General features: G+C 37.3%; 1 protein-coding gene and 2 non-coding genes across 3 annotated transcripts in view; 1 reads left to right on the top strand and 2 right to left on the bottom strand.

The window, feature by feature from the left end:
- Positions 1-24321, bottom strand: part of SNX6 (sorting nexin 6) — a 47331-nt gene that overhangs the window by 15991 nt on the left and 7019 nt on the right. Inside the window, exons 3-10 of the mRNA XM_065906138.1 lie at positions 20043-20147; positions 19695-19805; positions 16817-16938; positions 14759-14882; positions 7600-7695; positions 5228-5333; positions 1925-2000; positions 10-49 (exon numbers count right to left, since the gene is read on the bottom strand). Of these exons, the coding sequence (XP_065762210.1) occupies positions 10-49; positions 1925-2000; positions 5228-5333; positions 7600-7695; positions 14759-14882; positions 16817-16938; positions 19695-19805; positions 20043-20147 (780 nt within the window). The remainder of the gene's footprint in view (positions 1-9; positions 50-1924; positions 2001-5227; positions 5334-7599; positions 7696-14758; positions 14883-16816; positions 16939-19694; positions 19806-20042; positions 20148-24321) is intronic.
- TRNAW-CCA (transfer RNA tryptophan (anticodon CCA)) lies at positions 329-400 on the top strand. Its single transcript has one exon. It is a non-coding gene; the product is annotated as a tRNA-Trp (tRNA).
- LOC136147716 (small nucleolar RNA U3) lies at positions 2463-2671 on the bottom strand. Its single transcript, XR_010659368.1, has one exon. It is a non-coding gene; the product is annotated as a small nucleolar RNA U3 (small nucleolar RNA).

Raw genomic sequence — 24321 nt, forward strand, 5'->3', positions numbered from 1 at the left:
AGTACTTACTCTTGTCTTATCAAACAGTTCTGAAACTTTAAGAAAAAACCTGAAAGGGAAAAATATTTCATCATAAGCTATCTTTGAAATAATTTTCTATTGCAAATGTTCAAAGAACATACTCCAAACCATATTAATAATGAACATTCTTATCTCATTACAATAATATTTAATGATTTTTTTCACTGCAGACTTCATCTAGTTCAACAAAAATCTTTCTTTGTACAAGCACCCATATAACAGATTCCCCTTGATGTACTGTTATAGAAAATCCTCCCATTTCAAGGTAACAGTCTAAGCCATACATTAAAAACTTTGTCTCGGGAATTCCCTGGTGGTCCAGTGGTTAAGACTTCATGCTTCCAATGCAAGGGCCTAGGTTCAATCCCTGATCAGGGAACTAGATCCCACATGACACAACTAAGACCCAGTGCAGCCAAATAAATATATTAAATAAAGGTTTAAAAAAGGAAAACTTTTGTCTTGATATCCTTTAGTAATATGCCGCATAATATTAAATAAGGTATATACCTTTAAATTACTACAGAAGTACAGAACAATCACATCCAAAGAACTACATTTTAAATATTTTCAAGTAGAGTGGCTTTGTTTTGGGAAACAATAGAATAGCCAACTTCTATTTCAGAACTCACTTTCACTTTTTTGGGGGGTGGGTAGGGGGGCTACACTTGCAGCTTGCAAGGATGTTCCTGACCAAGGACTGAACCGGGGCCACCTCAGTGAAAGCCCGGACCCTAACCGCCAGGTCACCAAGAAGTCCCCACTGTTGCTTTTAACTAGAATAAAGTCCATCTTTCAAATGCTGATGCCAACTAAAAAAATATCCCAATGCCAAACTATTAAAGGGCATTCTGTAAAATATGACAGACAACATTATATTTGGATTAGAGCATATACTATTGAGAGCTGAATTTTATGAACTTCACTTTATTAAAAAGAACTTGCTTTGACAGATTTATGTAAGATAACATATGGTAAGGTGCCTTTTTTTCCTTATCAAAGACTTAAGAACTAACTCTTTGGGAAGGTAGCATGTTAATTAGTTAATTAGTAGGCTATGGTATCCTGCTTTGCTGAAAAATTTGATCTGACATGTCTACTGAGACAGGATATATGAGAGAAGAGTTCAAGGACGTGGTTTAGAGAAGGGCAGGACTATGAACACAGTCTTTCCTCTTATAATTTTAAAAGTATGTCTGAGCTATTTTCAATGGAGAGTTAAGTTTAAACAACATTACACCAGCAACTAAGATTTATGGCTAGATTAAAACTTCAGTTCAGTTCAGTTCAGTTGCTTAGTCCTGTCTGACTGTGACCTCAAGGACTGCAGCACACCAGGCTTCCCTGTCCACAACCAACTCCTGGAGCTTGCTCAAACTCATGTCCAGTGAGTTGATGACACCATCCAACCATCTCATCCTCTGTCGTCTCCTTCTCTTTCTGCTTTCAATCCTTCCCGGTATCAGAGTCTTTTCCAGTGAGTCAGTTCTTTGCACCAGGTAGCCAAAGATTAAAACTTGGCCTCCAACACAATATATGTTAATATACATATTCTAATTCTAAAATAGCATTTCTTATTTAAAATAAACTTTATCAAAATCTAAGAACATTTTAATATAAATTCTGTTTCTTTCTCACAAATTGGCAAATTTTCATCAACTAAAACATTGTAAATGTTAAAAATTATATATACTAAGGTTGATTTTTATTTCTTGGATTTAAAAAAGTAAGAGAGAAAAGGAAGAGAAAAATAACACCAACCTAAGTTTATAAAGAAGCTCTATACCGTCAATGTGTTTTGACAAAAATATTCCAAAACGCTTGCTGGGTCAGCAGAAGTGTGTGTGCCTGAGCTGCCAACAAAAATTTTGTTTTATTTAATGTTTTAAATCAGAATCCTTACTTGCATATATCTGTAGAATCCTGAGTTCCTAAAGCATATAATGAAGAACCAATTCTATTGTAATCATCTGCAGCACCTATGGAAAAAGTTTTAAGGATTTAATATATTTATTCATGGATTAAAAAATAGTTACTGAATACATACCTGCCAAAAAATGTGTATGTAATATGAGATATCGAAATCTAGAGAAAGATACGACACAAACTATAATACATTATGATGAATATGGAACGGGAAGTAGCCATAAACTACTTAAGGAGCAGGGGAAACACATATTCCAGCTGAGGATGTCAGGGAAGGCTTTGCAGACACTACAGCAGCAGTTGGAGTTGCAGGGTGAGGAAATCTTTCCTAGGCAAAGTGGAGGAAAAAGCATTCTAGATAAAGAGAAGGGCCTGGAAAAAGACCAAGGAGACATTCAAGAGCAAAGAATATTCAGAGAGACTTCTGGGTCTATAGCACTGTACAGTACAGAGGGTTATTTTTTTAAAAGTAAAACAAAAAAAATTACGTATTACTTTTTTTTGTTCTTAAGGAAACCACTCAGACAGCATTCTCTCCCAAAGGAGGAGGAGAACAATCATCAACAGCAAATAGCAACTGCAGAAGCCATCGCCACGAGCTGGCTTCACGCTGAGGAGAGAATGTTGTGTGAACTGTGTCTCCTTGTGGTTTCCGGTGCTCTACGTGTTCAGAGAAACTTCTAGAGTAACAAACAATAGAAACGATCCCTGAAAGTACAGTGTTAATATTTACTATTTTAAAGTAACAGTATTAAAACCATTATGTGTTAACATGATATTTAAATGAAAAATATTTAAAATCAATTAGCATGACACTTGGATTTTTGCAAATCTCTTTTGTGGGTCTGCATTAATAGTCAATAGCTCCATTCTCTTATCTGCTTCTGCATTCACTGTACTGTGATACAAGATTTTTGCTCAAGTATGTGGGGGGAAAAAAAATCTAGCTTCAAACAGGTATGTCATTGGAAAAGCAGGAGGCATTTTACTAATATTTTCAGAGAACTGTGGATACTCTACTCAACAAGCAGTAGTTTCTTTAAGGATGAGTCACACTGGGGAACCTAAAGTCCTATCAATGAAGTCTGTACTCTATCACATTAAACTCCAATGATATGTGATATTTATCCCAAGAATATAAGATTGGTTTAGTAACTGAAAATCAATCAACATGATTAACCATATTAACAGACTAAAAAAATAAAAACCATATGGTTATCTTAATTGTTGCAAAAAGAGTATCTGACAAAATCCAACGTTCATTCCTGACTTAAACCTGCTAAAAGACATCTAGGAAAAACCTATATCTAACATCACAATTAAGATGGATGCTTTCCCCATAAGATAAGGAATAAGGTCAAACTGCTTGCCCTCATCACTTTTACCAACATGGTACTAGAGGGTAAAGCTACAGTATAATGGGCAAGGAAAAGAGATCTTAATCCTCCCCAAATTGATCTATATTCTACACAATTCCAATAAAAAATCCCAGCGGGCATTTTTGTAGAAAGTGATGAGCTAATTCTAAAATCCATCTGAAAAAATAAAAAACCTAGAGGTGCCAAAGCAACTTTGATAAAGAAGAATAAAGTTGAAAAAACTTACACAAGAAAAGAAGTTCAATATCATCAATCACTGAAACTAAAACCACACTGGCCTAGCAGAATGGATAAAATTTAAGAATGACTTTGTTGGTGAGGATATGAAGCAGCTGGAATTCTTGTGCACAGCGGGTAGGAATGCAGAATTTATAATCATTTTGGAAAAATGTTTGGCAATTTTTTTTAAAAAAGTTAATTATACACTTACATTTGACGCAGTCATTCTACTTCTAGGTACTACCCAAGAGAAATGAAAGCATATGTTCATACAAAGACTTACACATTTTATTTTGAACGGGTGAAAGCTAGCAACAATCCAATTGTCCACCAACTGCTGAATAGACAACTGTGGTATATCTATACAGTGGAACACCACTGAGCAATAAAACAGAATCAACTACTGATGCATCCAACAACATGGATGAAACTCAAACTAATTTTGTTGAATTTCAAAGCCAGATCATAAAAAGTACATATTGTAGGATTTCATTTATATACAACTCTAGAAAATGCAAATTAATCTATAGAGACAGAAAGCAATATCAGCAGTGGCCTGGGGACAGGGACAGGATGGAGGGATTACAAAGGGCCACAAGGAGACTGTGTGTGGTGATGGACATGTTCATTATGCTGTCTCTAGTGATGATGTCATACACGTGTCAAAACTTATCCAATTGTAAACTTTGAACATTGCAGCTTATTGATAGCAATTACACTTCAATACAGCTGTTAAAAAAAACCATTAGTCTATGGTGTACTTAACATGACTTTGATCATTTAGAAAATACTGGTTCAATGAATCACACAGATCTTCCAAATGCAGATGCACTTCAGTATATAAAAAGTATCACACTCAGTAATTACTATCACCATCAATTTCCTCAGACAAATCTTTAATTACTGAAAAGCAAACTCATGGTGATTGATACAAGTTTTCCAAGATTCTAATAATTGCTGGAAAGCTTGATTTTTATCATTGTCAACATACACTGCCAGTAGTTTTTCATGAAGTGTGAGGCTCATTTAATTAATTTTTGATAAAATGTCTACCAAAACACAAGTCTGCAAAAGAGCAGCTTGTCTGTCAGTTGTTCTTTCAAGTAAAAATGGTATTGAAAAAAAGCAGACAGTTCAGTTGCAACTCAGTTGCTTTTCTAGAAAGAACCATCATACATCCATATGCAAACTGCTTTATGCATACCTCCCAATCCATCATTCAGAATATTAAACAGTATACTCAAGGGAGGAGACTTTCAACAAGTAATAAATTTCACTGCTTCATCAAGGACATTCTTAATTGAATTTTAAAAATTTTGAATGCAGTGTGGGAAAGAGTACAAAGACTATTAGTATTAGTACAGTTTGGTGCCACTGCTTTGATTTATCCTAGAGAAAGTGAAAGTTGTCCTGAGACACCAGCAATTTATCCACCACGGCTTTTGCATCATTGGTGTAAATGTCAACATGGTGAAAAGGACAAAAAAATCATCCTAGTATTATTATGAAAATAGTTTTGATCTCACAGACTTGCTTAAAAGAGCCTTGAGATCAAAGCTTCATAGACCATAGTTTGAAAATCACTGCCCTATATCAAGACTTTTACAAACTGTAAATAACATAACAACTTTATAATTATTCTATTAAACAATGTAAACTTGAGCCACAAAGAAAAACCTTACTTTTGTGGGATCTTGTCATCCTATCAGATTTAGCAGATGCATCCTTAACTCGGTTATGATATTCTAAAAGGAATGTTCGTTCATGCTCAAAGAAATCATCTACATCCTATGGGATCAAAAGAAAATATGAGCTTTTTTCACTTATTTGCTTTAATCTAACATATAAATCACTTTGCTACCCTTATAGTCATAAAAGATCATCATTTAACAGCATAGCCATCCGCTAATAATCAGACATTATATTGATTTCATCAACAAGTTCAAAACAAGTTCAAACTTCAGAAACATCTCTCTATCAAGTAAGAAGTCTTCTACAGCAGAAGGCTCATGGTCCCAGATGGTCCAAGCTCCCATGTTGTACTCGAACCTATTCCAGCTTGTACTCTTCCACTACAATCCTGCTTCTCCAACACACTTATTTCCTGCAGTGGGAGCAATCAACTGCTTTTGAGAAAAAAAAGGAAAAAAAAGCCTGGCAGACAAGTAGGAATCTGCTTTTCTTGGTCTGTTACGCATTTTATGGACCATTCCTGAATGCTGCCAAGCCTCATCCATTGGCCCTCTCTGATTGCTTTCAGGAAGTTGGTCAAATTAGCTATCTGGGAGCAATTTTCGTGTTAAACACTGCTTTCAATCTTTTTTGCAACAAAGCTAGATATCCATTAAAACTAAAAACAATGAACTACTTTTCTCCCTTCTAAAATAGCAATTGTTTACTGAAAAACTACCAGCTGAAATGATGTAACTTGAGACCCACATTAACAGAAAATAGTAGCGAAAGTTAGTGTGACAAAATGTGACTTAAAATCTGTTAATTCATGTGTACTAGTTTTCTTAACTAGTACACGCGAGATCTATTGGAAAAACAGAGATAAAACTAACTTGCAGAGTTGTAGTGAAGATTAATGAAATGTGAGCTACCAAACACCACACTGCAAATGTTCAAAAAAAAGTCAGCTATTACGTTAATAAAATTATCAAACTCATAAAGAATATAGTGGTTTATACTTAATGTTAATCAAAAAGTTCAACATAAGCAGCATCAAAATGGAAATAATCTGAAAACAAAACAAAACAAAACAGCCTGAATCTTTTTTTGGTCTCACTGCATGATTTGTGGGATCTTAGTTTCTTTTTTTTTTTTTTTTGATATTAGTTTCTTAACCAGGGATTGAACCCACTGCCCTTGGCAGTGAAAGCACCGAGTCCTAACCACCAGACTGCCAGGGAATTCCCATGTCAACTCTTTACTAAAGTAGTCACAGGACAGGCACTGTCAACATATCAACTGCCCTGTCTCCACAAAATCAAAGTATAAATCAAACAGTACTTTACACACAAGTTTTAGTGTAGATATATTTATAAAAACAGGCAATGATGATAAAGCATTATTTATTGTGCTATTATTTGCTTAATAATATTATTATTGGAGTACAATATACCATCATATGATTCTATATAAACTTTGAAAATACATTTTGCAATAAACATTTTTTCAATATTTTAATGGTAACAGTTTTCAGAAAAATCAATTCTTGTACCATTTTCAGACCATCATTAAGAAAAATCTAAGTGTTATCTAGGTAATTGTAAGTATATGCATACCTATCATCTCATTCTTTCTAAATCTAACTCAGTCTCTCTAACAATCCTGTAGCCAGGTAGCATTACTAACCACATTTTCAAAATGGGAAACCTGAGATTTAGAGAAAGAAAAGTGACTTTTCTCAAGGTCACGTAGCTATTATGAGACAAAACCAAAACTTCAACTGAGCTCTTCTAACTTCAGATCTGAACCCAAGTCGGCCCCTAACATTTGTAAAGCCAAGGCTAAGTGTACAAACTGAGGCAGCCCCTCGGCGCCCCATCCTGTGACTCTGTAAGGCACCCAGAGGGACCTCACGTGCGTGTGGCCGGACAGCCACTCCACCCTGCACACCGCTCTCCTTCCCTTGCTGGCCCTCTTCTCCCTGACTACCTGTGGAGGACAGACCACCAGAGGCACTGTCTACTCACCAGCAGATGAATTCAAGGAGAAGTGCAGGCAGGACCTGAAGGCAGGCTCGGAATTTGGGCAAGAAAATGTGGGGTTCTAGGTAAGGAGAAAGGTCTGGTTTGGAGGACAGGGGTGTGGGCTCTGGGTTGGCAAACCCCCTTGGGGCTTCAGACCTATCACCCCTTAGAGAAAGGAGCTCTCTGAAGAGGGGAACTCAGGGCAAGCAACCCCGTCTCCCAGGCCTAAGAAGTCTACTATTCAAACTTCTCTTTCATTCTAATATAACTGCCTACACATCGGAAAATCTCAAAGTATCTCCCTCATAAAAGAAGTAAATTCTCAAAGCAGTACCTCTGTTAACCAAATAGTGTCTTACCTTTACTCCAGAAACAATTACTCCATCTGCTGATTTAACCATGTTTTTAAAGAAATCTTCAAGTTTCTCTTTTTTATTTTTTCCTCGCACACTCAACTGAAACAAAGGTAAATTTAAGTTAGTATTTCTTTTAAGATTACAAATGAGAAGTTAATACCTCCTTTATTCTCTGTCATCAAAAGCATCAATCCCAAAAGGACTCCAGTTTTTAACTTAATAAGATGGCAATTTCATTATGTATGATCAGTAATTTTCAAATTCTGGGAACTTAAAGGAGTCTGGCTTCACCCACGAAGATTCAGGTTCAGCTGACCAAGGCTCAAAAGTGAAAGTAAGTGTTAGTCACTCAGTCGTGTCTGATACTTTATGACCCCATGGACTTTAGCCTGCCAGGCTCCTCCGTCCATGGAATTTTCCAGGCAAGGATACTGGAGTGGATTGTCATTCCCTTCTCCAGGGGATCTTCCCAATCCAGGGTCTCCCACACTGCAGGAAGTCTCTACCGCTGAGCCACCAGGGAAGCCCCCCAAATTGTATAAGTACAGTTGATAATTCTGCTCTAAGGAGCCCTTTCATCATACTTTGTCAAACACTACTACATCATATAAAGTCAACTAAAAATTCAATCAGGAGTTTCTCTGAACATGTAAAATTTATTGGAGTACAATATACCATCATATGATTCTACAGAAACTCTGAAAATATATTTTGCAAATTTTTCACTCTGAACTCCAAATCTCATCTCCTGACCTATTTTGGGGTCAACAACTCATGAGACAAAGGACACAAAAGATGACTCTGAATGGTATGAACAGTGTATATCTAAAGGCAAAACTGAGAAGCAGTCAACTCTGACTTTACCACTTATTGCATCAGGGCCCCATGAAGGAAGATCTCATCTAATGTCCTTTTCTGCTGCCATGGCTTCAATACTCACCATTAAGTAAGTGACTCACAGATCTCTATCACTATGCCTTGGCTCTTTCCTGAATCTTAGATTCTGTTTCCAATTGCCTCCATCATATTCTTTACATATATATTCTGCTAACCGCACATTAGAATATTTTTAACAGTATCTATTCTAATCTGATCTCCAAGTTTTCCCTCTTCTTGGTTCCCTATTCATGGTTTTCCCATCTATACAGTCTCTCAAATTCTCATCTGTTCCCTAAAACGCCATCAGTTCAGTAGCTCAGTCATGTCCAATTCTTTTCAACTCCATGGACTGCGGCATGCTAAGCTTCCCTGTCCCTCACCAACTCCCAGAGCTTGTTCAAACTCAAGACCAACAAGTCAGTGATGCCATCCAACCATTTCATCCTCTGTCCTTTTCTCCTCCTGCCTTCAATCCTTCCCAGCATCAGGGTCTTTTCAAATGAGTCAGTTCTACGCATCAGGTGGCCAAAGTACTGGAATTTCAGCTTCAGCATCAGTCATTCCAATGAATATTCAGGACTGATTAGCTTCAGGATAGACTGTCTGGATCTCCTTGCAGTCCAAGGGACTCTCAAGAGTCTTCTCCAACACCACAGTTCAAAAGCATCAATTCTTTGGTGCTCAGCATTCTTTATAGTGCAACTCTCATATCCATATATGACTACTGGAAAAACCATAGCTTTGACTAGACGGACCTTTGTTGGCAAAGTAATGTCTCTGCTTTTTAATGTGCCATCTACGTTTATCATAGCTTTTCTTCCAAGGAGCAAGCGTCTTTTAATTTCATGGCTGCAATCATCAACGGCAGTGATTTTGACGCCCAAGAAAATAGTCTCTCACTGTTTCCATTGTTTCCCCATCTATTTGTAATGAAGTGATGGGACCAGATGCCATGATCTTCGTTTTCTGAATGTTGAGATTTAAGCCAGCTTTTTCACTTTCCTCTTTCGCTTTCATCACGAGGCTCTTTAGTTCTTTGCTTTCTGCATATAAGTTAAATAAGCAGGGTGACAATATACAGCCTAGATGTACTCCTTTCCCATGTTGGAACCAGTCCATTGTTCCATGTCCGATTTTAACTGTTGCTTCTTGACCTACATACAGATTTCTCAGGAAGCAGGTCAGGTGGTCTGGTATTCCCATCTCTTTAAGAATTTTCCAGTTTGTTGTGATGCATACAGTCAAGGGCTTTGGCATAGTCAATAAAGCAGAAGTAGATGCTTTTCTGGAACCCTCCTGCTTTTTGATCATCCAATGGATGTTGGCAATTTGATCTCTGGTTTCTCTGCCTTTTCTAAATCCAGCTTGAACATCGGGAAGTTCACGGTTCACATACTGTTAAAGCCTGGCTTGGATGATTTTGATCATTACTTTGCTAGTGTGTGAGGTGAGTGCAATTGTGCGGTAGTTTAAAAATTCTCTGGCATTGCCTTTCTTTGGGATTGGAACAAGAACTGACCTTTTCCAGTCCTGTGGCCACTGCTGAGTTTTCCAAATTTGCTGGCATATTGAATGCAGCACCTTCACAGAGCCATCTTTTAGAATATGAAACAGCTTAACTGGAATTCCATCACCTCCACTAGCTTTGTTCGTAATGATGTTTCTTAAGGCCCACTTGACTGGACTCCAGCATGTCTGGCTCTAGGTGAGGGATCACACCATCATGGTTATCTGGGTCATGAACATCTTTTTTGTATAGTTCTTCTGTGTATTCTTGCCATTTCTTCTTAATAGCTTCTGCTTCTGTTAGGTTCATAGCATTTCTGTCCTTCGTTGTGCCCAACTTTGCATGAAATATTCCCTTGGTATCTCTGATCTTCTTGAAGAGATATCTAGTCTTTCCAATTCTATTGTTTTCCTCTATTTCCTTGCACTGATCACTGAGGAAGGCTTTCTTATCTCTCCTTGCTATTCTTTGGAACTCTGCATTCAAATGGGTATATCTTTTCTTTTCTCCTTTGCCTTTCGCTTCTCTTCTTTTCTCAGCTATTTGTAAGGCCTCCTGAGACAACCATTTTCCCTTTTTGCATTTCTCTTTCTTGGGGATGGTCTTGATCATTGCCTCTTGTACAATGTCATGAACCTCCAGCAACAGTTCTTCAGGCACTCTATCAGATCTAATCCCTTGAATCTATTTGTCACTTCCACTGTATAATTAAGGGGTTTGATTTAGGTCACACCCGAATGATCTAGTGGTATTCCCTACTTTATTCAATTTAAGTCTGAATCTGGCAATAAGGAGTTCATGATCTGAGCCACAGTCAGCTCCTGGTCTTGTTTTTGTGGACTGTATAGAGCTTCACCATCTTCAGCTGCAAAGAACATTATCAATCTGATTTCAGTATTGACCATCTGGTGATGTCCATGTGTAGAGTTATCTCTAGTGTTGTTGGAAGAGGGTGTTTGCTATGACCAGTGCGTTCTCTTGGCAAAATTCTGTTAGCCTTTGCCTTGCTTCATTTTGTACTCCAAGGCCAAACTTGCCTCTTACTCCAGGTATCTCTTGACTTCCTACTTTTGCATTCCAATCCCCTATGACGAAAAGAACATCTTTTTTGGGTGTTAGTTCTAGAAGACCTTGTAGGTCTTCATAGAACTGTTTAACTTCAGCTTCTCTGGCATTAGTGGTTGGGGCAAAGACTTGGGATTGCTGTGATATTGAATGGTTTGCCTTGGAAACGAACAGAGATCATTCTGTCATTTTTTGAGATTACACCCAAGTACTGCATTTCAGACTCTTGTTGACTACGAGGGCTATTCCAGGTCTTCCAAAGGATTCTTGCCCACAGTAGTAGATGTAACAGTCATCTGAGTTAAATTTTCCCATTCCAGTCCATTTTAGTTCACTGATTCCTAAAATGTCAATGTTCACTCTTGCCATCTCTTGTTTGACCACTTCCAATAGATTCATGGATCTATCATTTCAGGTTCCTATGCAATATCGTTCTTTTATTGTTCTTTACAGCACTGGACTTTACTTCCATCACCAGTTACATCCACAACTGGGCACTGTTTTCACTTTGGCTCCGTCTCTTCGTTCTTTCTGGTTATTTCTCCACTCTTCTCCAATAGCATATTGGGCATGTACTGACCTGGGGAGTTCATCTTTCAGTGTCACATCTTTCTGCCTTATCATACTGTTCATGGGGTTCTCAAGGCAAGAATACTGAAGTAGTCTGCAGTTTTGTCAGAACTCTCCACTATGACCCGTCCATCTTGGGTGGCCCTACACAGCATGCCTCAAAGTTTCACTGAGTTAAACAAGGCTGTGGTCCATGTGATCAGTTTGATTAGTTTTCTGTGATTGTGGTTTTCATTCTGTCTGCCCTCTGATGGATAAGGATAAGAGGCTTATGGAAGCTTCCTGACGGGAGAGACTGACTGTGAAGGTATGAAGGTATGAAAACCCCATACCTTTCATTAAAAGTCTTGACACAATCTACAACTTTGTTCTTTTTCTTTCCAAAATCACACTTTGAGCATCTCTTCCATACTTAAGTAAGTTCACAGAGTTTCATAATGTTCAGAGACTGAACACCAATCCCCTTAGCAAGGTACTCAACACTGAAAAAACTTGGTTCAGGTTACCTTTCCACCTCCCGCCAACCCCAAAGAACCTTATGCTCCACACTGTTGTCGAAAGAGGCTCTGAACTCTTAGGTTCCTCTGTATTTGAAATGGTATCTCCTCTCCCACCAAAAACCCTATTCAGACTTTAACATTCAAAATAAAAGGCATCTCTTCATGAAACCCTTTCAAATTCCCAGTTAGAATTCACTGCTCTATCTTAGGCCTCTCAAAGCACTCCAGCTTTTTTTTAACCTTATTTTTTATATTAATTATTTCACTAATTCACTCATTTAATAACAAACCATAATGAATGTATATTATAACCACGCACTGTGCTGGGTGTTACAAATATTAAGATGATAAAGAGGTGGTCCCTACTCTTAAAGTAACTTATGGTACAGAGGAGGACAGAGAGAAGCAAACATATAATTACACACAGTATGAGAAGTATAGTGTTAAAGCTACTGATGGGATATTAGCGAAGCATCCAAGGAACTCAATACGACTGAGGGGTTGAGAAAGGTTAAGACTGGAGGCTGACTGACCAGTCAGGGTCAATAACCCAATAACCCAGGCGAAGATTATGAAAGTCTGGACTAGTCTTTTGGTCTAGTGATGGAAGGAAGTATGAACACCAAAATGAGACAGAGAGAATCTGGTGACTCCTGATAGGAATAGACAAAAGGAGTCCTGAGTAATTTTCATGGTGGAAGGGACTGGGATTAATTGATGCCTTCTTTGAGATAAGACAGAGAGTACAAAAGGAGGCATGGATTTAAAAGAAAGGTTCAGCTGAGGGTAAAAGGCCAAGGGACACCTAAATGGAGGTTTTTCAAGAGGCTATTTAATGAATAGTGCTGGGACTCAGGAGTGATACAGTTGGGGCGAGGGGAGCGGCCAGGCGGTGCTGTCCCATGCAGCTTCTGGGATCTTAGTTCCGTGACCAGGGATCAAATCCGTGCTCCCAGCAGTGGAAGCACAGAGTCCTAACCACTGGACCACCAAGGAATTCCCATAGATTTCTAAGTTAATAGCATATCAGAATTGATGGAGCCACAGAAGCAGGTATTAGAGAGAATTTACAGAATTAGAAATCTTATATAGACTTGTAGAGAACTCAGTGAGGAACCTTGAAGAATCAGATTTAAATGAATGGATATATAGAGGGAAAACCCCATGAAGCAGACTGGGAAGCAGCAACAGAGTTAAGAGGTGAACACATCAAGACGGATTCCCATAGATCCACAAGAACATGGGAGTCAGCATAGCTAGAAAGGTATCTCAGTCAAAATGGAAAAGCATGATGTATTTCACCACATTAACAGAATAAAAAACATGATCATCTCAACAGATGTACTTTTTCATGATAAAAACACTCAACAAACTAGGAACAGAACTTCTTTAAGCTGACAAAGGGTATCTAGGTAAAAACCCACACTTAACATCACACTTGATAGTGAAGGAGTAAGTGCTTTTCCCCTAAAGATCAGGGACAGAACACGGATGTCTGCTCTTATCATTTCCATTTAACACCGTACTGGAGGTTCCAGCCAGGGCAGTGAGGCAAGCAAAATTTAAAAAGCATCCAGATTGGAAAGGAGGAAGTAAAAAAGAAAAAAGAAAAGAAAGCTATTAAAGGAGTGTGGCTGCCAAGGTGGTTGAAGGCTATGGGAGGATACAGGAGGTTCGGGCATTTGCTTTCTGACTGGGTCCACTCCCAGTGAACAAGGTCATTATTTGAGCAAGAAGAATTATTGAAATTAGCTTTAATGGAAAATGACAGAGATCTGTCTAAAGTCATAACACTGCTATTAGTGATAAAACAGGCATTCTAGGCAAGATAAGAAAGAAAGAAAAACAAAAGGGCTATTGACAGGGTCAAAGTGCAGGAGAAGTCAAGGGCCTGGGTGCAGCACTGAGTCAAAGAACTGCAGTGGGAACAGGGGAAAAGGAAGTTGTGAGGGCAAGGCTATGTCTGGAGCCCATCACATCAGGGTTTAAGAACCTGGGGGTGAGAGGAGGTCCTGAGTGTGGTCACTGATGCCATAGGAAGAAATGAATGAAGGTTAGGAAACATCTGTCTTCTGCTAAAAGCATGAGTTAATCTTGGCATTCAAATAGAGACTCCAAGATCTGTATCATTCATCCACTATAGAGATTTTTTCCAGGACCACGAATGAAGAAACCTCTTGAGGCAGGGAGGGAGGGAGGGAGGGAGGAAAATCAGCAGCAACCAGCGCTGAAGGAGGCAGGCTAAACAGATCAAGAGTCAATGATCAACCCAAAAGTAACTGGGAATTCTTTAGCTCAAGAACTTCTCTGGCATTCTGCATAAGGCTTCAGAAGCCTCCAAACTCAAATTTAAGAAACATTAACCGATTTAATAATTCTATTTCTAAAGAAGTTCACAATTCAGGATCAAAATCAATATCAGTAACATAGTTTAGCATCATTTAAAAAATTAATCCACTCAGGTTCTACTGAAATACTGGATCATCATTAAAAAAGAGTCATATTAAACTGCCTTGAAAAATCAGAACATTTTATAAAACATATTTATAAGGCCTTAAGCCTTTTCTAACAATTCCCTTTTCCTTCCAATGACTCTTTAAAAATAAACCTTGATCACTGCTTTGATCAATTCAATACTCACATCTTGATTATATTCCAGGAAGACATGGAAATTTAAATCTTTCCTCAAAATGGGATGTGCAGCCACACGACACAGAAACACTTCATGCATTGCAACCGTCTTCTTGAATATTGCCAAATACTCACTAGAAATAATACACAAAATTAAAGGTAAAACATTGCAGAAAAACACCCGCAAGTTTTTTAAGCAAATACTGGGAATTATTCTAAATGCAAAACTAGAGGCACAAAGATATATTCCATGTAAACAAAGGTTTTTAGTTGAACTGTTAACAAAATAATAAAACCCAGCTCTGAAAAGACTTCATGCTAGTTAATAGTATTTATTATATATAAATGTTAATATTTTTAGGTTTTATGAACCTTTCTTCCTATGCAAGTTGACGTTAAAGGTAACTATAGGGCTTTTTGTTTTCAGCTTCAGAGAAAGTATACTACAAATTATAGCATACAATTTTAATGATTCAATTTCTAGATAATTACTGCTTTTCAACACCTTCATACAAATAAATAACACAAACCTCAGTAAGCATATTTTCAACTTAAATAACTATTTTCATGTAAAGACCCAATCACACAAGAAAGAAACACACCATGGAGAGGCTAGTGTTTTCCATTACACTGAAGAACTGTGTTTAAAACATTTTAATATCATCAGTGAATCACAGCGATCATATAGTAATACATGTCAGTTTGGAAAAAAGACACTCAAGGAAAAGGCCCAATATTCTTGCTTCAATTACGTGCAAGGAGGTTAAGTTTTACATACCAGCAAACCAGCAGGACCAATGTTGGGAGAAGTTTGATCTCTGTGAGGGTAGTCATTCAGTGAAGACAAAAAAGAAGGATGCAGAGGATGGAGGTAGCAGTAGAATAAACCCAAGGTTCTCTGTTATCCAACCCCTAACCAGACCACAAAAGAATCATGATCAGGGCCACTGGAAAACCACAGATTCAATATTAATGTGCGCTGCCCATTTCCAGCTTTCAGGCTTATAAACTCTAGAAGCTGTACCTGTCCACTATCAGGCTACTGCTTGCACTCAGTATTGACAGAATTCTTAAAATATCTGTCACCTTACAATTTAACAAGGAAGACCTACTTTGTTAACTTCTCAAGAGTTTAACATTCTGAAGAAGAGTCTAGTAGCAGCATAAATATATGCTTAAAAACTGAAATTCAGTGGAAGAGGAAAAAAGGAAATGCACAAACAGGAGAAATGATCAGAAAAAGTGATGGAGGTGATGGTAACGCAAGGAAAGCGATTTCCTTGTTTAACTCTCAAAATACAGAAAAATAATATGCAGCAATCCAAAATTATTTCAAATGTTTAAGAGAAGGGGAAAAACTGTATTTTCAGCGAATACACTAAAAATGAAATAGAATTTTTTCAAGAATTCAGTGTATGTCTAGTATGTCAATGTATGTCTAATAATCATTTAATAAAAAACACTAAAAAACTATATTCTCTCATTGCTTTGCTCCTATTCTTTTCCCTTCAGGCAGAAGCCATAGGCACACAAATGAGGAGGGGGAAAATTACACACACATTTGTGCACACACACATACACACACACACACACACACACACTTTTTGAAAAAGAAAGAAGAAAATATCCAGAGTTGCTTAGTGCATACTTATATGAGAGACAGAAATCTTGGTAGAATGCACTTGTCCAAACAAGAGAACCAGGTGGGTAATGACTAAGGCCTTATAAATAAAAATAAAAGGATCTACATGTGTGTTTTAAAAAATCATTATTTCCCTTTCTACAATCTTTTATGAACTTGTGGATCTTTTGTTTTCAATCTTCAGAGTTTATTGAAAACAGCAATTTAAAGAATTTTACAATGCAGACAATTATTCTATAATTTTCCTGTAGGCTCTGATCATGATAGTTAACATTGGTTGTATGGCTTCCTGCATCTTCCAGAAAGGGTCACTGTGGTGAAATGATTGAAAGGATGGGATATCAGAGAGCAGAGAAACAAAAACAAAAACCAACCAAACAAAAAAGGGCATAAAAACAAGCACAAATAACAACAAAAGTCACATACGCTTCCAATTCCTGTTTCATCTTCGTGAATTCCTCCTTTGTCATAGACCCTTCTCCTTCTCCAAGTTTCTGCAGTTTCTCCCTTGAGGCATCAAAATCAGGTCTTGGTGGTGCTGGAGGGATCTGTCACAGAATAAAATCACTAGTTTTGTTTTGACTGTGCCATGCAGCAGGAGGATCTTAGTTCCCAAAAAGGGATAGATCCCACGCCTCCTGCAGTGAAAGCACAAGAGTCTTAACCACTGGACCATCAGGGAAGTCCCCTAAACCACTAGTTTTTAAAGATTTTTATTTCTCTCAGTATTTGCACTATTGCCACCACAAAAGACTTGTCTCGTCGGTTCTCACTTGAGTCGGCCTGCTGTTCTAACAGTGTCTCCCACTCTAATAAACTTTATTTCCCTCTCAAAAAAAAAAAGACTGCTATCTGAGAGAGCTAAAGACATCCTGAATGAATGAGGAATACCCTAATTAAGGTGAAAGAAGTTGATTAAATCTAGAAATGAAGATTCGTAAGGTCCTTAACACCAAGGAAGAAACAGAGCGTAGCACTATATTCTGGTATCAGATCAGCAGCACCCAAACTTGAGGAAGAGGATACGTCAAGGCTGTATATTGTCACCCTGCTCATTTAACTTATATGCAGAGTACATCAAGAGAAACGCTGGGCTGGAAGAAGCACAAGCCGGAATCAAGACTGCCGGGAGAAATGTCAATAACCTCAGGTATGCAGATGATACCTTATGGTAGAAAGTGAAGAACTAGTAAGCCTCTTGATGAAACTGAAAGAGGAGAGTGAAAAAGTTGGATTAAAGTTCAACTTTCAGAAAACTAAGATCATGGCATCTGGTCCCATCACTTCATTGCAAACAGATGGGGAAACAGTGTAAACAGTGGCTGACTTTATTTTTCTGGGCTCCAAAATCACTGCAGATGGTGATTGCAGCCATGAAATTAAAAGACGCTTACTCCTTGGAAGGAAAGTTATGACCAACCTAGACAGCATATTAAAAAGCAGAGACATTACTTTGTCAACAAAGGTCCGTCTAGTCAAGGCTATGGTTTTTCCAGTAGTCATGTATGGATGTGAGAGTTGGACTATAGAGAAAGCTGAGCGCTGAAGAATTGATGCTTTTGAACTGTGGTGTTGCAGAAGACTCTTGAGAGTCCCTTGGACTGCAAGGAGATCCAACCAGTCCATCCTAAAGGAGATCAGTCCTGGGTGTTCATTGAAGGACTGATGCTGAAGCTGAAACTCCAATACTTTGGCCACCTCATGTGAAGAGTTGACTCACTGGAAAAGACCCTGATGCTGGGAGGGATTGGGGGCAGGAGGAGAAGGGGACGACAGAGGATGAAATGGTTGGATGGCATCACTGACTCAATGGACATGAGTTTGGGTAAACTCCAGAAGTTGGTGATGGACAGGGAGGCCTGGTGTGCTGCGGTTCATGGGGTCACAAAGAGTTGGACATGACTGAGCGACTGAACTGAACTGAACCCACTCTTTAGTCTGTAGGCTCCTATGTGACAACCTAGAGCTCTCAAATGTATATGCACATAAGCTCTAAGTACACACTAATTAAATGTGTTGCAAATATGCATGATATCTTTCCGAAGTATGTACATGGTATGATTGGAGTGTACCAGAGGCAGAAAGCACTGACTCAACTACAAGAGAATAAGGCACAGACGAATGACTAACCTCCCCCTAGTCTCCCACTGTGAGGGGGAAAGTAAGCACTTACCTTAAATAAAAATACAAGGTCTAAAAGAGATGTATCACTCAAGGGAATGATATATAAGAAAAAAAAAATCTATCTTAGAGGAAGAGCCTGCAAGTAAGAACTGTGAAGGGGAAATGATGGAAAGCAAAGATAGCAAGTTAGCAGAAGGAAAGGTGAGTAGGGGGAAGTGAAAACAGCAACGACCAGCAGAAAAGGACTATATCAAGGAAAGCAACACGGAAGGGAGCACCAGGTACAGACTGGCACATGTTCATTGCTGCCCACACACGACATCTACTGTGTGCCAGGCGTGATGCTGAACGACCAGCACATAAATAAGGCATGGTCTTGATCTTTGAGGACGGTTTCGTCTATGAGAGAAAAAAGTAGTAAGAAAATAACATCACACAAGGAGGTGAGGGGGAAAAGGGTGGAAACAGGAGAGCTTCCAGGCTAGTAAACACACTGACATGCTGGGAAATTGGAAGGTGGTACATCCTGGCAAGGGCATGAGAGGTCTGTGCCAACCCCTCACCCCAATATCTCATCCTATGCATCTCTTCCACTGGGCTGTTCCTCAGTTGTTTTCTTTATAAAAACTGGCAATTAACAACAACAAAAGCACTGCCTCTTGTGCACCAAACTGGAGTTGTAGAAAGAAAAAAAAAATGCAAATGACTGAGAGTAAGGGCCACAGGATAAAGATGGAGTCAGGTCAGGATGACTTCAAGGAAATCAAATGAAACAGTTCCAGAAATCTGTGTGGTCAACAGCTGAGGCACAACACCAGGTGCATATTCACATTAGATAATCTCTCAGCAGCCCTCCAACTCTAAACATCTGTCTACCTAATGGTTCAAGACCAATATGGTCTGTAACACCTCCTTAGTTATTACTCCCCAGGACAACAAGCTCATTTCAATTCTAATAAACAGTAAGAATTTAAGTTTATGTGAGGGAGCGTTACATATCGATATCGCCACACTCCCAAACAAGACAACTTGGGATAAAAGGTGGCAGTCAATTATGTTTCAGTCAATTTTTTAAAAAATTACATCAGTTCACTGGAAGTGTTGAATAAGATTTCCACACATAATAAAGTATCCAAAAAGCTCCTAGAAAATAGGATTAAAATGGAACCTCAATACTTACAATGTAACCTGCATAGTCTTCATTTTCAATGAAGGAATCGTGAAGCCAGATAAATTCTTCATGTTGTCGGACAACAGAAAACTCGTTCTGTTTAAAATTTGGCAATGAGCTCTGCAAACACAGAGATTCTCTCAAATAAAAATTAAGATAAGACTATATAAGCTTCTATGAACATTTTATACCTTATTTTCTAAACTTAGTCTTTAGTGAAAAATAAGCAGCAGTGAATTATATATAAACTAAAATACAATTTCTAATTATGCTAAAAACCAAAATTCTAGTCAGTGTACTATTACATATGTAACAGCACAATAATTAAAATAACATAAGTAAAAAAATCCCGTTTACCTTTGTGTGAACAGTGAATTTTACTTTGTCTCTCTCACTCAGAGCATCAGAAATGTCCACCTGCAGAGCAGCATCACTCTGAAGATCTACATTTATTGCTTTAAGCTAGGAAAAAATAATACTTCAGTGAAAATACTATAGGTTTTTATGCAAATTCATTCTTCTCCTAGACAATAAGACGTGCAAAAACAAAACTAAAATTGCGAATCTTAGATCTAACAAGTATGCAAGTTCATTTAATCTATCTTTTGGGGGAGGTGCTTTGGGTATGTTATATTAAACAATTTTCATTCTACACCTTTCAACTATCCTTTGTATGAGTCAATGTGCTAACTATGATTTACTATAGTTTCACCCAAAAAGTAAACTATTTTTCAAAAAGATGGTCTTTTACAAGTTCAAGTGTCCTAAAATTAAGAAACGTATCTACCTTTAAGAATAAGAAAAATAATAAAAAGAATAACGGCCATTTAAATTTTATTGTTTAATTCAGGAATATATAATAAAATTAATGACAGTTAAACATATTATATATATGCAAAGTGCTAAGAAAAATGCTAACAATAATTAACTCCTGTGATATATATTAAATTTTACTCTATAGTTTCAGTACATTAAAAGAATTGGGTATATTCCCTATTTAGCGCTTCTATTTACTCATCTACGAGAAGACTTCACTCATAATTCTAACCGCAATTTTACTCATTCTTAAATATCACTCATTTTTCTTCCCTTTTAAACAGATTAACATTCTAATATCTTAGGGTAATTTGGAGATTTACAAAAGAAGCAAATACACTAAAAGATAAAATCAAGTCTTAGCCAGATGCAAAGATACGAAATATTAAAAATCTAGCTAATTAGCCTGCTTCCAATACGCTAGCTGTACAAGCAGGACTGCCTTTGGAATCTTCCCGAATCATTAGGGCTTCAAATTTCAATCACGATGCAAATGGAAAAAATGCTAGAAGCAAAACTGTTCACTCTATGATCTCAATTATATTTTTTAAAAATGCATACATAAAATTATTATGTATAGGAAATACAACAAAATGTGAGTTGCAGTGGATTTTTTTCTATGTTCTTTATTTTCCCAACTTTCCACAATATGCATGAATTACTTTTTTTTTTTTTTGCATGAATTACTTTTATAAAATTGGAAAAAAGCCTCTAAGAAATTTTGTGACTTATTAAAAGATGATTTTTGTGAAGTTTCTCATTAAATAGAGTTGTTTATTAGTAATGAAAGTAAAATGCTATTTCACTTTTGCACTACTGGTTCTATATTGAGTAGACGTATTTTTAAAAAATAAATAACATTACAATCTAACTTAACAGTCACAGAAGAAATGAATCATTATTTAAAATGCATGATGCTATCTATGATGGCTTTTAACAAAAACTTTATTGGTAAGTTTAATAAGTTTATACTGAATTTAAATTTCAACCAGCAATCATATTTTTAAGTTAACACTATAAACTTACATAAAAATGTTTTAAAAATCACTATTGTACTCTGCTACATGTAGCCATTGTCTGATAAAAGAAATTAAAGGCTGTACTGAATTACAAAGAAATTTTCTTTTTCATTTTCCAATTACCTTCATTGCTTCCACAATACTGGAAACATTAGAGTCTCTGTTCTTTGGTTTTCTTGCTTTTATTTAGTCTTATCAGGTCTTCAAACTGTTTCCTACCTCTTCTCTAACCTCTTACCTTAATTCTAATTTAAGAAATCTGTTTCCTTATTTCTTTTTATTCATATTGAGGCCACTCTTAAGATGTTTATTGTGGTTGGCTGAATCAGAGCTCTCCCAAAGACATCCACGTCCAAATCCCTGTGGATGTGACCTCATATGGTAAAAACAACAACAAAAAAGATGTGGAGTTTATCCTGGATTACCCAGGTGGGCCCTAAATACAATTACATGTATCTTTATAAGAGGGAGATTTGACACAGACAAAAGGAGAGAAAGCAACTTAACTAAGGAGGCAGAGATTAGAGTGGTAAAGCCACAAGCCAAGGAGTGCAGGCGGCAGCGAGAGAGCTGGAAGAGACAAGTAACTAATTCTTCGCTAGAGCCTCAGGGAGCATGGCCCTGCCAACACCTTGATTTCAGCTCAGTGATACTGATTTCAGACTTCTGGCCTGCAGAATTGTGAGAGAATAAAACTCTGTTGTATTAACCCATCAAGTTTGTGGTAACTTGTTACAGCAGTCCCAGGAAACTAATAAATTTATCTTACGGATTTTGGAATAACAATCTTGGTAGTTCTTCATTTATGTTTTCACTGCTTGGTCTAGCATTTCTCAGACACAACTGGTAAGACTCAGCTTGGATGCTTATTAAAAAACACAGAATCCTATGTTCTATCACAGACGTTATCAAAACAATTTTCAGAATAAGCCTTAAAAACCATATGAGGGAACCACTAGTCTAGATTTTCCAGACTGTCTTTACATTCTGTCAAAACTTTATCTCAGTTGCTAATATTTTCTTTTTAATGATTACATAAAACATTTTGCCAGACTCCATATCTCTAAGTACATTTTAATTTTCAGGTTTATTTTTTTAACCATTGCACTATTAATCTGGAAACACACCTTTCAGGATTTCTACATATGAACAGCTGTTATTTATTCTTCCAATTAAAGATTATTTTAAATTATTAACATATTTCTCTGTCTATTTCAGTATCCTTTTATACCACATCCACTATTTCCCTTTTTTTGCTTTGTTTTGTCTGACAGTAAACACTTGGCTTTTTAAAATTGCAACTCATCAGTAAAAGTATTTCTATACACAAAAAGTATACCTATATTACACATTCCTATATTCTTATATATCACTTTTGGTCTTGTACTCTATTTTTTTAGGTACAGTTTACATATAATGAAATGCAGATTTTAAGGATATAATTTGAAAAGTTTTAACAAATAAGTAGATTATACCCTTGTAATCATCACCATAATCAGGATATGGAACATTTCCATCCATCCCAGAAGTTCCCTCCTTTGCTTTTATTCCTCTACTTCTTTCTAACCTTTCTATAAATTCTCTTCTTGTATGCTTTACTAAAGCACCCCATATAATAGCCTTAATAGCTATTAATTCAACCTGCCATTTGCTTCTTTCATTCTTTTAACAGCTGAGTTCTAGACTGATCTCAGGAAAATGAACATGAATTACAAATGTGGTCACAGCAAAATGCTGATGGTAAGATTCTGATTCTTCCTCTTTACATCTCATAATAAGTTCAGCTAAGTATCAGCAGAAGCATTCATTTTGATAGCGGATGTTCCTATGGTCAGTTCCCATATACACGTCAGACTGCAATTTTTTTCCATTTCCTGGGCCTATGGAGAAGGATTATTTTGTCTGAACACAAGATTTGTTTCACACACATAAGGGTTTGCCAGCCAATAAAACCATCTCCCACATCAATAGAAAACTTTCGCTGAAAGATAATCTGGATGGATAAACAACAAGGTCCCACTATATAGCACAGGGAACTGTATTCAATATCCTAGGATAAGCCACAATGGAAAAGAATTAAAAAAAAAAAAAAGTCTGTATGTGTAAGGGCTTCCCTGATAGCTCAGTTGGTAAAGAATCCACCTGCAATGCAAGAGACCCCAGTTCGATTGCTGGGTCAGGAAGATCCGCTGGAGAAGGGATAGGCTATCCACTCCAGTATTCTGGCCTGGAGAATCCCATGGACTATATAGTCCATAGGGTCCCAAAGAGTGGGACACAGCTGAGCTATTTTCACTACTATACATGTATAACTGAGTCACTCTGCTGTATTGCAGGAGTGGACACAACACTGTTAATCAACTATACTTCAATTTAAAAAAAGTTAAAAAGAAAGATAATCTGATATCATATTTCATCAATTCCAGATGCAAATTTTCCACATTTTAATGTATCTGAAATAAGGATGCCCTGTAATCGATGACAAATTAATAGTTTAGTTGGCTGTATTTTTTTCTTAGTGGTACATGTAAGAAAATATATCTTCCAATCAACTGCACCTTAGATTTAATAAAATATCGTATTGTAAATTTAGTGGGTTTTTTTTTCTTTCTTTCTTTACTTGGCCCTGTTGTGCAGTTTGCAGGATCTTAGTTCCTCAACTGGAGATGGAACCCCGCCCCCTGCAGTGGAATCACAGAGTCCTAATCCTGGACTGCAGGGAACTTCTGTAAATTTAGTGCTAATTAGACACAATGTACACAGATTTTGCCTGGAGAAGGAAATGGCAACCCACTCCAGTA

The sequence above is a fragment of the Muntiacus reevesi genome, chromosome 15, assembly GCF_963930625.1.
Source record: "Muntiacus reevesi chromosome 15, mMunRee1.1, whole genome shotgun sequence".
Taxonomy (NCBI): domain Eukaryota; kingdom Metazoa; phylum Chordata; class Mammalia; order Artiodactyla; family Cervidae; genus Muntiacus; species Muntiacus reevesi.